At 43.4% G+C, this 12517-nt stretch overlaps 1 protein-coding gene across 1 annotated transcript in view; it reads left to right on the forward strand.

The window, feature by feature from the left end:
* astn1 (astrotactin 1) overlaps positions 1-12517 on the forward strand; it is a 2863484-nt gene that overhangs the window by 2699155 nt on the left and 151812 nt on the right. The window contains exons 17-18 of the mRNA XM_068038084.1: positions 10007-10275; positions 11594-11727. Coding sequence (XP_067894185.1) covers positions 10007-10275; positions 11594-11727 — 403 coding nt within the window. The remainder of the gene's footprint in view (positions 1-10006; positions 10276-11593; positions 11728-12517) is intronic.

The following is a 12517-nucleotide window of genomic DNA, read 5'->3' on the forward strand; positions in this document are numbered from 1 at the left end:
TAAGGGGAAGGGATGATTGAGAGCAGTGAGGAGTTTTGAGGTTTGGAAAGCAATGAATTGAACACTTATGGACATTACTTCTTACAGATAGTTAGTCATGGATCTGAATTTATTCTTGCTGCCATTCACTTGTTCAATGGAAGCCATTTTCTTCATTGATAGCAATTATATTTTGAGTAGATTGTGAGTTCAATTTTGTTTAACCATGCAATCATGATTGCCGCTGAGCATTTCTGGATTTGCTCAGCAAGACCAGAAGAACTCGAAATAGATGCTTTAACTATACTGAGCTTTAAATAGAATCTTTAGTTGGGAGAAAAATAATATTTGAAATAGGCAACAATGTGAGTTGGACATCCAGGTGTGATGAAAACTCCACCTTGTCAAGAATGAGGCATATTAATTTCATCATCTGGAACATTAATTTTAAACTTTTACTGGACTGAAAACATGGCTGCACCTGCATTCTTAAAAGGACAGTGGCTGGAAACATTAGCATTCTAAAAGGCAGTTGCCTGGAGAAGACAATGGAACTGCTCCCCGACTCAATTAACTCAAATTGATTTTGATCATCAGGCTTTGAAAGTCAGCATTCCAGCCTCCTACTGAGGATGTCTACTAAGATTGAAAGAATTCACAAAACCTCGCTGGGCAGGTTGTCCTGGAAAAAAGAGCTAGTCACATGACTGGCCTGCTGGCCCAGGTTTGGTTTGAATTGTGTTCATAACGTATTAACCATAAACCTCTAATTTGGTTAAAACGCCCAAAAATATGCGATTCGACCGTGCTAGCATGCATACATGATAAACAGACATGCAGATAGAGACAGAAAAGGAGAAAGAATCAAGGGGAAAGGTCTGAAGCAATAGCTGGAGTTCATTTACTGTTTTTCGAGTTTGATGTACAGTCTTTGATTGCAGTTAGATCTTGCCATCTCGTTGGGGCCCAGTACACTTTCAAACTTGTTTCGATGGTTTTCTGTCTTCTTTGCCATTACAATTAGACCAGTAAACAAGGATTCACTGAGGGGAAGCTAAAAACACCGGTGTTTTAAAAATTAAACCCTGTTGCGGTTAAACCAGGAAGAGGCTGAGAAGGAACCCCTGGACCCCTTTCTCACCTCTTACTTTTTAATATGGGATTCAGCTCCCCAAACATCATTGACATTGAGATTAGTTGTTTTTTTTAAATTTTGTTTCCCTTTTCACTCATCTAAGCTGAAAACCCAAGTCTCACTAAGCTATGATTAGACCTGTGTTCAAGTGCCCACTCGTCATTTGTGAGTCTATCCAGTGAGATTAAGTTTGAGTTAGGGGAGATTAAACTGTCTTGTCTAAGAAGTTTGTTACAAGACTGAATCAAAGCAAGTCACAGTTCTGGCAGATGCCATTGTAAAGTTGCTGATTACTGAAAAAGTTAATAAAAAATGGACACATTCAGCAAACTTGCAGATTGGGCCCAGGCCAAGTCAACAAAGGAGTTTCTCTGAAGGTAACTGCACCACAAAGATGGAAGTGAATGCATCAGTGATGGTGAAACTGTCATTGCATTTTGTCAACTCTGGTAACTTCTAGCAAAGGGGTTAAGGCTCAAATTATGACAAATAACCAGTGGCTAGCAAAGGAGAAAGAAACTAGATCCTCCAATTCTTTCATTTACAAGAGATTTTGGAAATCTTAACTGGGAGATTCCCTTTAACAGATCTAATAAAGCTGTTAAGGAGACACAGCATATGTTCTTTGTAAGAATTGGTCTGCATATTTGCTGTTGATTATTTTTAACACTAAAAGACCATTATGATCTGATCAAAACTAGCCAAAGATAATTTCAGATTGCAAGACTTTATATTAGAACACAGTGACAATTTTTGGTGATAGTCCTGGATCAATAAAAGCATGTAAGGGCGATATTTCCTCTCCAGCTTAACATACATCTGAATGTTTTGAGAAAATTGGATTGGTTAAGTCATCAAAACCTGTTGGCTGAGAATTTCCTGGAACACTGTAAATTATGTCATATCATGCCATGTTGTGAACTTGCGCTGAAATTTCCTGGAAAGATATTTTGAATACAGCACAGCGAGCATAATGGCACATCAGGAGCATCTGAAGCAGTGCAACCAATGGCTAAGCTTGTCTGCACCAATGAACTGAATGATCAGGGCAGTCTTGGCATGAGCAGAGTCATAGAATTCCGAATTTTAAATCTGTTTGCTCTGTTAAACTGGATCTCTTGCAGTGCATTGTTCGAGTTCTGGACACACTTTTCTGTATTCATTTTTCAGGAACATTCTAATTTACAGATTTTCTTTTTACTATTTAGAGGATGATATTAGTAATTTAAGATGCCTTAAAAATAAAATTCTCAGACTAAACAAATGGAGGGTGAAAATGCTTTGGATTTGAATTTGGACTTTGTTTCTCCTGTTTTTTGCATGCCAAAAGGGAACAAAAGATTCAGTTTTGGGAGATTAGGTGCGACGCCCCAGGGGCGTCTAAACTTCATCTGATGCCATACTGGCTTAGGCAATATTCAGGCATCCTGGTGGTGGCTTTAAACAGATGTTGGGCCCCTCATTAGTATGTACAAAGACCCAAATACCTGTGTAAGGACCTCTTTCATAAATTGGTGAGAAACTTAGTGGAGCATGCACCAATTAAGTGTTTCTGGTTCCTTCTGTGGCCTTAGCTGCTGTCTATAAAGCGACTGCTGCAGGCTACCAACATAAAGGCAAGGTTTTCTTTTTGACTTAACTTAATGTGGAGCCAAGAGGGTCAGCAGTGCTCCTTTTGCACGGCGCTGTTGGCCCATGCTTGCACCCACCCATCTCGTTCACCATCCCTGCCTCCCAGGGCCTACCTGAGGGTTGCTGCCAGCATCACAGCTGGCTCAGGTGACCCGAGAAGCTCCCAGGGTTTGGGATTTATTCAGAGGACGGCCAAGGTCCAATTTTGAACTGAACTTCAGGCTCCTGGTGAGTGAAATGAGTGTGCTGACCCTTTCAGGCCTGAAACCAAACCCAATCAAGTTTCTCTACCATTCTTACTCTCACCTATGGCATGCAGAGGCAGTTCAGGGCCCCACATCGTGAACACAATATACATGAAACCTAACACACAATGACAAGGACGTGGTTTGATGGGTTTTAGCTGAGAATTAAAAATGTCAAGAAACAGCAGGTTTTATTTTACTCTAATCCATCATTTTAGACGCATGAATTTAAATACATTCACCTGCGTCGTTATTTTTCGGTCTAATTGGCTGCGGTGAATAAGCTGGCATACATCCAGGAAAACCATTGGCTCAACTGGAGGAGGGGTGGGGGGAGGGCAGATGGAGTTATGATCAATTTTGCACAGTTTCAGCAAGGGTATTGGTGCAGCGGCACAAAAATCCCAGTGAATTGTAGCATTTCTTAAATGCTGGCATGACTCACGTACACAGCGTAAAACAAATCCGACACTGCAGGTGCGTCATTTCTAGGAAATTCTGAGCCCATACATTGTCCCACAAAGAATACTTGAGTCAGTTCATATATGTGTTGACGGTCAGAAGGAAATCAGTCCATTTCTAGATGTTCACTTGTACAGCTTAAAAACTGAAGATCTATCTGTGGACTTAGAGGAAGTGAAACATTCATCGAATCTGATCTGTTAGACATGAATCAACAGATGTAGTTGAGGACAAGCACTTGAAAGTTGCCAATGATTGATGTGCATTGAGAATTGTATCTGTATACTCAGTTGCTCTTTACAATTGCAGCATTGCCTGCTTTGTTATAGCAGGCAGTGTACATGATCCCACGAGCGTTGTGTTTTGTTATTTGTTTCCAAGAAGACACGTTAGTCATGATACCTAACACAGTAAGCCACTTTGTAAATCTAAATGGACTTCAGTCAAGTTAATAGAATTCTATAAGAAGACAGATGTTCTATTTGTAGAGTCTGCTGTTGCATATTATCGGAGAAAAATGATCTTTCTGCATCACCCAGAAAGATGGAAGCTACAACAAAGGCTTCACATGCATGGAATATCAGAGAGCCTTTTCTTCCCCTCAGGATTTGTTAACTCTGAAGGAAAGTTACATTTAAATCTGTCAAATGATGCGACTTCTTAATCATGCCAAGAGAAGGCATGGATCACAGTGTGTCTAAATGATCTACTCACTTAACTCCACATCAATGTGGTGCTCCAGCCAATGGCTCAGGGACACCATTGCATCACCTGATGTCCAAATTAAAACAAAGTTAGGCACACTGGCAGCAGCAATTTGCATTGAAAGCACTTCTAATGTAAAAGCAGCCCCGAGATCCTTCAAGAATCTCATGGCATCAGATCAAACATGGACAAGGAAACCTCCTGCTGATTACCACCGACCACCCTCCCTCAGCTGATGAGTCAGTACTCCTCCATGTTGAACAGCACCTGGAGGAAGCACTGAGGGTGGCGAGGGCACAAAATGGACTCTGGGTGGGGGACTTCAATGTCCATCACCAAGAATGGCTCGGTAGCACCACTACTGACCGAACTGGCCGAGTCCTACAGGACATATCTGCTAGACTGGGTATGCGGCAGGTGGTGGGGGAAACAACAAGTGGGGAAAACATACTTGACTTCGTCCTCACCAATCTGCCTGCCGCAGATGCATCTGTCCATGATAGTATTGGTAGGAGTGACCACCGCACAGTCCTAGTGGAGACGAAGTCTCGCCTTTACATTGAGGATACCCTCCATTGTGTTGTGTGGCACTACCACCGTGCTAAATGGGATAGGTTTCGAACAGATCTAGCAATGCAAAACTGGTCATCCATGAGGCGCTGTGGGCCATCAGCAGCAGCAGAATTGTACTCAACCACAATCTGTAAGCTCATGGCCCAGCATATCCCCCACTCTACCATTACCATCAAGCCAGGAGACCAACCCGGGTACAATGAAGAGTGCAGGAGGGCATGCCAGGAGCAGCACCAGGCATACCTCAAAATGAGGTGTAAACCTGGTGAAGCGACAACACAGGACTGTCTGCATGCCAAACTGCATAAACAGCACACGATAGACAGAGCTAAGCGATCCCATAATCAACGGATCAGATCTAAGCTCTGCAATTCTGCCACATCCAGCCGTGAATGATGGTGGACGATTAAACAACTAACTGGAGGAGGTGGCTCCACAAATATCCCCATCCTCAATGTTGGGGGAGCCCAGCACATCAGTGCGAAAGATAAGGCTGAAGCATTTGCAATAATCTTCAGCCAGAAGTGCCGCATTGATGATCCATCTCAGCCTCCTCCTGAAGTCACTAGCATCACAGATGCCAGACTTCAGACAATTAGATTCACTCCGCGTGATATCAAGAAACGACTGAAGGCACTGGATACTGCAAAAGCTATGGGCCCTGACAATATTCTGGCAATAGTACTGAAGACCTGTGCTCCAGAACTTGCTGCGCCCCTAGCCAAGCTGTTCCAGTACAGCTACAACACTGGCATCTACCTGGTAATGTGGAAAATTGCCCAGGTATGTCCTGTACACAAAATCCAGGACAAGTCCAACCCAGACAATTACCGCCCCATCAGCATACCCTCAATCATCAGTAAAGTGATGGAAGATGTCATCAACAGTGTCATCAAGCAGCACTTGCTTAGCAATAACCTGCTCAGTGACGCTCAGTTTGTGTTCCGCCAAGGCCACTCAGCTTCTGACCTCATTACAGACTTGGTTCAAACATGGACAAAAGAGCTGAACTCAAGAGGTGAGGTGAGAGTGACTGCCCTTGACATCAAGGCAGCATTTGACTGAGTATGGCATCAAGCAGCCTTGGCAAAACTGAGGTCAATGGGAATCGGGGGGAAACCCTCCGCTGGCTGGAGTCACACCTAGCGCAAAGGAAGATGGTTGTGGTTGTTGGAGGTCAATCATCTCAGCTCCAGGACATCACTGCAGGAGTTCCTCAGGGTAGTGTCCTAGGCCCAACCATCTTCAGCTGCCTCATCAATGACCTTCCTTCAATCATAAGGTCAGAAGTGGGGATGTTCGCTGATGATTGCACAATGTTCAGCACCATTCGTGACTCCTCCGATACTGAAGCAGTCCATGTAGAAATGCAACAAGACCTGGACAATATCCAGGCTTGGGCTGATAAGTGGCAAGTAACATTTGTGCCACACAAGTGCCAGGCAATGACCATCTCCAACAAGAGAGAATCTAACCATCTCCCCTTGACATTCAACGGCATTACCATCGCTGAATCCCTCACTATCAATATCCTAGGGGCTGCCTTTGACCAGTAACTGAACTGGAGTAGCCATATAAATATCGTGGCTATAAGAGCAGGTCAGAGGCTAGGAATCCTGCTGCAAGTAACTCACCTCCTGACTCCCCAAAGCCTGTCTACCATCTACAAGGCACAAGTCAGGAGTGTGATGGAATACTCTCCACTTGCCTGGATGGGTGCTGCTCCAACAACACTCAAGAAGCTCGACACCATCCAGGACAAAGCAACCCGCTTGATTGGCACCCCATCTACAAACATTCACTCCCTCCACCACTGACGCACAGTGGTGGCAGTGTGTACCAGATGCACTGCAGCAACGCACCAAGGCTCCAAATAACACACCATCCTGACTTGGAACTATATCGCCGTTCCTTCACTGTCGCTGGGTCAAAATCCTGGAACTCCCTTCCTAACAGCACTGTGGGTATTCCTACCCCAAATGTACTGCAGCGGTTCAAGAAGGCAGCTCACCACCACCTTCTCAAGGGCAATTAGGGATGGGCAATAAATGCTGGCCTAGCCAGCGACGTCCACATCCCATGAATGAATTAGAAAAAAATGAATGGAGATAGTTTTTTTATTCAATTATGGGGATGTGGGCATCGCTGGCTCGAACAGCATTTATTGCCCATCCCTAATTGCCCATGAGAAGGTGGTGGTGATCTGCCTTCTTGAACCACTGTAGTCATTGTGGGGTAGATACACTCACAGTGCTGTTAGGAACGGAGTTCCAGGATTTTGATCCATCGACCGTGAAAGAACAGAGATATAGTTCCAACTCAGGATGGTGTGTGTCTTGGAGGGGAACTTCCAGTGATAGTATTCCTATGCATCCGCTGCCCTTGTCCTTTCTGGATGGTAGAGGTTGCAGGTCTGGAAGGTACTGTCTAAGGAGCCTTGGTTCATTGCTGCAGTGCATCTTGTAGATGGTGCACACTGTTGCCACTGTGCGTCAGTGTTGGAGGGAGTGCATGTTTGTAGATGGGGTGCTAATCAAGCAGGCTGCTTTGTCTTGGTGTTCAGCTTCTTGAGTGTTTTTGAAGCAGCACCCATCCAGACAAGTGGAGAGTATTCCATCACATTCCTAACTTGTGCCTCATGGACAGGCTTTGGGGAGTCAGGAAGTGAGTTACTCATAGCAGGATTCCTAGTCTCTGACCTGCTGTTGTAGCCACAGTATTTATATAGCTACTCCAGTTCAGTTACTGGTCAATGATAACCACCAGGATGTTGATAGTGGGAGAATGTATTGATAGCAATGCCATTGAATGTCAAGGGGAGATGGTTAGATTCTCTCTTGTTGGAGACGGTCATTGCCTGGCACTTGTGTGGCGCGAATGTTAATTGCCACTTATTAGCCCAGGCCTGAATGTTGTCCAGGTCTTGCTGCATTTGTACATGGACTGCTTCTGTATCTGAGGAGTCACAAATGGTGCTGAACATTGTGGAATCATCAGCGAACATCCCCACTTCTGACCTTATGATTGAAGGAAGGTCACTGATGAAGCAGCTGAAGATGATCGGGCCTAGGACACTACCCTGAGGAACTCCTGCAGTGATGTCCTGGAGCTGAGATGATTGACCTCCAACAAACACCGCCATCCTCCTTTTTGCTAGGTACGATTCCAACCAGCGGAGAGTTTTCCCCCTGATTCCCATTGACTCCAGTTTTGCTAGGGCAAAACAGACACCAAACCAGAGGTTACTGAGATAAGATTCATCAAGTTCATGGAAGGAATTAAAGATGAGGACTTTTAATTTGATTATATTGGAGAACAAGAGGCAGTGCATGTCAGGTAGCTGGTGATAGGCAAGTAGGACTTGGATGGCTGTGTTTTGGACAAGTTAAGAGTTTGTATATGCTGGAGGATGAGATCCATAAAGGAGAACATTGGAATAATGAAATCCAGAGAGAAGGGATTGAGTTGGGACTAGAGTTGGGCAGTGTTGTACAGGCGGATATTGGTAATCTTAGTGATGGATAGGATGTGTGGGTTTGAACTCAAGGTTGAACAGCCACAAAGTTTTTGGATGCTGGTTCAGGAAGGGGATTGTATCAGTGTCAAGGGAGAAAACTTCAATGGAGGTTGAAGGAGGTTGTAGAACTAGGGAGGGGTGAGGCCATAAAGTGATTTAATCATGAGGATGAAAATTTTAAATTTGAGACACTGGGGAACCAGCAACCAATGTAAGTCAGTGACAACAGAAGCGATGGGTGAGTGGGAATAAAAGTGCAAGCCTAGGATATGGTCTTTAAGGTTTTGGATGAGCTGAAGTTCATGAAAGATGGAGGATGGAAGGTTGGCCAGGAGCGCATTGGAATAGTTAAGTCTGGAGGTGACAAAGACATGAATGTGTTTCAGCAGCAGATGGACTGAGGGGGATTGGAGATTGGTGGTGTTACAGGAATGGAAGCAGATGGTTGTTGTGATGGAGAGGAAAAAGGGTAAAAGCTCAACTTGGTTGAAAATTATGTCGAGGTTGTGAACAGTCATGTTCATTTGAGATACTGGTCAAGCAGGGGGATGAAATCAGTTTTTGTAGCAGGGGTCAAAGACAATGGTTTCTGGCTTATCCATGATTAGATGTCAGTGAAGCAGTCTGACAGGAAAAAGATGTCTGAAAAAAAGTGGACAAAAGCAAAGGGGGAAGCAACAGAGGCAGCTAAATAGATATTCTGTATCCTTGTCCCTGAGCTCCTCATGTTTATTGGAGGGGCAGGAGAGAGGAGGTTAAGGATACAGGTGGTAGTTGAGAAAAGAAGCCGGGAGTTATCTTTGCTCTCCCAATTGACCCTAGTGTGGTGGGCAGTTTTGATTGCGGTCTGGCAGTCCTGAGGTAGTCCAGCCAGATCTACTGATGAATGATTAAGCCAGTTGGGTGCGAGATACACTCAAGTCTGCACCCCCGACTTGGAGGAGTGAAGATTAGGGCCATACTTGGGAGCTAGCAAAATGGGAGACATGAAAGGTTCATCTGGGAACAAGGGCATCAAAGATGAATGTAAGAGAATTGTTGAGCAAATCAATGAGTGCAGAGGTAGTGTGATAAATGGAATGCCAAAGTTGGAAATTTGGAAGTGCTGTTTTAACTAACTTGGGAGAGAGTTTTTTTTTCCAGAGGTGGACACAATGGGGGTTAGAAGGGGCTAGGAATTGTGGATAATAAGGGATACCAGGAAGTGGTCAGAGATAGTGATCATGAGCATGGGAGTGGAAATGCCCCTAAGAGGTGAAAAGCTTGAGGGAGTCCCTGTGAATATGGATAGGAGAGAATATATGGAAGAAGAGGTTTAAAGAGGATTTGGAATCCCTTGGGCTTGGGAAACTGAGATGGTGATTGAAGTGAACAGGATGAGTAGTCAATGGATGTGAAGCATTTTAAGATGTTTCTGTGAGACTCGATAAGCGTGCAATAGAAATGCAAATCTTTATTCTTTCTCCTTAATTTACTCTACCATGCTCAGTTATATTATAAACTTTTGTGTTTATATCTGTGAATAATAGTTGCAGCTGCCATGTTAAGTGTATGATACAATCTGGTCTTTTATTGGGACTATTTGGTAGACTAATTTGGTCTCCAAATATTGTTGTTCAATCTTCCAGCATACCTCAAGTAAAAGTGAATCCATCTGTAGCCATATTACTAATTATATTAATTACACACTTCATTAGTTTCTAATACAGATTGTGCATATTTAAACTGTGCTGTTATAATATCTTTTTCTTTATGCAGGCAATTCACCATCTGATGAATCAGAGGAACGTGAGAAGGACCCCAAATCTTTAACCTTTCCAGCCTACGTTGGCAGCCTTCTTGACTCTGGTGATGAGCTTATGTCATCGGGAGTGAGAATGTACTGTAAAAACAGGGGAAGTTGTCCATCATCCTGCCACTTATGCCACACAACAGGGGGCCAGAACAGGCAAGAAGAACCTGTGTTACTGGAAGTCACCAAGGCTGCTCCATTGTACGAACTGCTGAGTGACAATGAAACACAGAAAGTAAGTTGCATGGACCAGAAGGGTAGAACTCAACTGTCAGAATTGGTATTGCACAGGTGGAAGGTAAAATATGGGTTGTAAGGAGCAGGCAACTATTTACAGAGCGCAAGTCATTTATATGATTAACTTGTGGGAAAAAGTGTAGCGCCCAAACAGGCAACACCATTTATTGGATGAAAGCCGGGCAAAATTAAAATTGCAAAGGGCAGTCATTCATAAGGTCATGGTGGAATTTCAGTACTAAAGAGTACTAAAATTGAACCCAGATAGTAAAGAGCAAGATTAACATGAACAAATTGGATGTTGTTTAGAAGTGGAGTAGAATTCTGACAGTAAAGAGCAGGTTAGTTCTGAGATAATACATAGTAGAGATTGTTACTGTATGATACAACTCAGATTCAGTATCGTTGTTTTGGAGCAGGGCAAAGTTCAAACACTATCAACAGTAAAGTGTAACCTGGTAACAAAAAGCTACAAAATCGTGTTATAATCAGGGATACCTGCCCATGAACTTCAGCTGATTTGGTTTGTTTAGGAGATGGAGTGCCATGCTGAAGGGGCTTTGCTTCTCAGGAGGGGTGAGGAGGGGGCCGTTGCTGGCATGCCAGGGACTGAACCTCATATATTTCTATTCCATAAAGTAGACTGACCGGCCAGTTTGGCCATGCAACGCCAGTGCTCGGCTGTATTTCCATGTTGATAACATTTTCCTCAGGCTGGAATGTCTGTTGTTGTATGTTACAGGCTGTCAGGAAAAATAATCCTGTATTATGTTTATAAAGAGAGAACTGAAGAAATATTTGGTTAAGAATGGTACTGAAGACGAATAAGTTGGGTTAGATCGAGGATATAGATACAAATTAGTCAAAGGCAGGAATTGATTGATACCTGGAATGCTCCTCTGAGCAAAAGAGTAGAGGCAGAAACTCTGGGGATTATTCAAGAGGTAGTTAAATATTATAATGTCGGTTCCATGGAAGGATGAGCTAAAGGCTGTCCATCATCAGTACTGTGTGAAACATTACATACTACACGGATGTTGAGGTTGAGCATTGCTCCGTGTAAATCTTTTTCACTGACACCCATTATCAGCATCCAGTGCCCTCAGATAGGGACTGCATGATGCAAAGCAGAGATTCTTTGCAATCGTATTCTGCAATGGTATTCTTTCAAATGTATTTTCTCTGTCGCCTTACAATTTTGTTACTAATAATCAGTGTGTACAAATAGTGTGAAATGTCATGATGGAGGTTGCATTGCACTGCTAGTAAGCTGGAACCCATCATGTGTAACTCGATCTTATCTTTGTCTGTTTTAGGCCATCTATGAAGCAATGTTGAGCCTACTCTGGTGTTCAGGAGGTGGTGATGTCATTGATGACTGGTGTAGATGTGATTCTACAACCTTTAGCATTGACGGACTACCAAACTGTGCTCCCCTGCCTCAGCCAGTGTAAGTATCTCTCCTTCAGTAACTTTTCTATGAGGCTGTGGCACATTCAGATAACACCCAGTATGTTGTATATTTTATTAGATGTGGAAGATATCCCTCAGGTCTGATCCTCATGTGATACCTTGATTAAGTCAAGTGCGAGCTCAAGCACGCAGCATATAAATAGTGAAGTGTAGCAAACCAAGACCAGTGTTGTGCTAACTTTAATATCTGCTTGATTTTTAAATATTTATTTACCGAAGGAAAAATTCAAATACAGTGTTAGAGGCAATCATAATGAAGAAACATAGCAGTCATGTAGATACTATTTTTTTTGTATTTCATATGGAAACTGGGAGGTTTGAAGTTAAATTGGTGTCTGCATAGTTTCTTGGAGTTCCTTCAAGTTCTGCTGGTTTAAAATCCTGTGTGCACCTGGCAAGAGATTTAAATTGATGTAGTAGCAGTTGCTGTTTTTTTGAGATTTGGGTGGGTGGGTGTCCTCAGGAGTCGGCAGACAAGCCCTGACCCTGAGGGTTGCATAGCATGTCTTTAATATAGTATGAGCCACAGTACCTGGCAAAACTCCTGGGGAGTATGGTTGGGGATGATGTCAACTGGAGAGTAAGATGCAGGAAGGCAGCGAATGCGGAAGACCATTGATAAATCAGAGAATGAATCACTGGTAGCAGATTTGCACAAGGAAAGCAGACAGAGTACAAGAAGTGCAAGGGTACAATGTGGAAAATGGGTGGCAGGAAGGATGATGGTGAAAGCAAGAGATAGGGGCAAGGGGATAGAGCAACAATCT

The sequence above is a fragment of the Heterodontus francisci genome, chromosome 8 (assembly GCF_036365525.1).
Source record: "Heterodontus francisci isolate sHetFra1 chromosome 8, sHetFra1.hap1, whole genome shotgun sequence".
NCBI lineage: Eukaryota > Metazoa > Chordata > Chondrichthyes > Heterodontiformes > Heterodontidae > Heterodontus > Heterodontus francisci.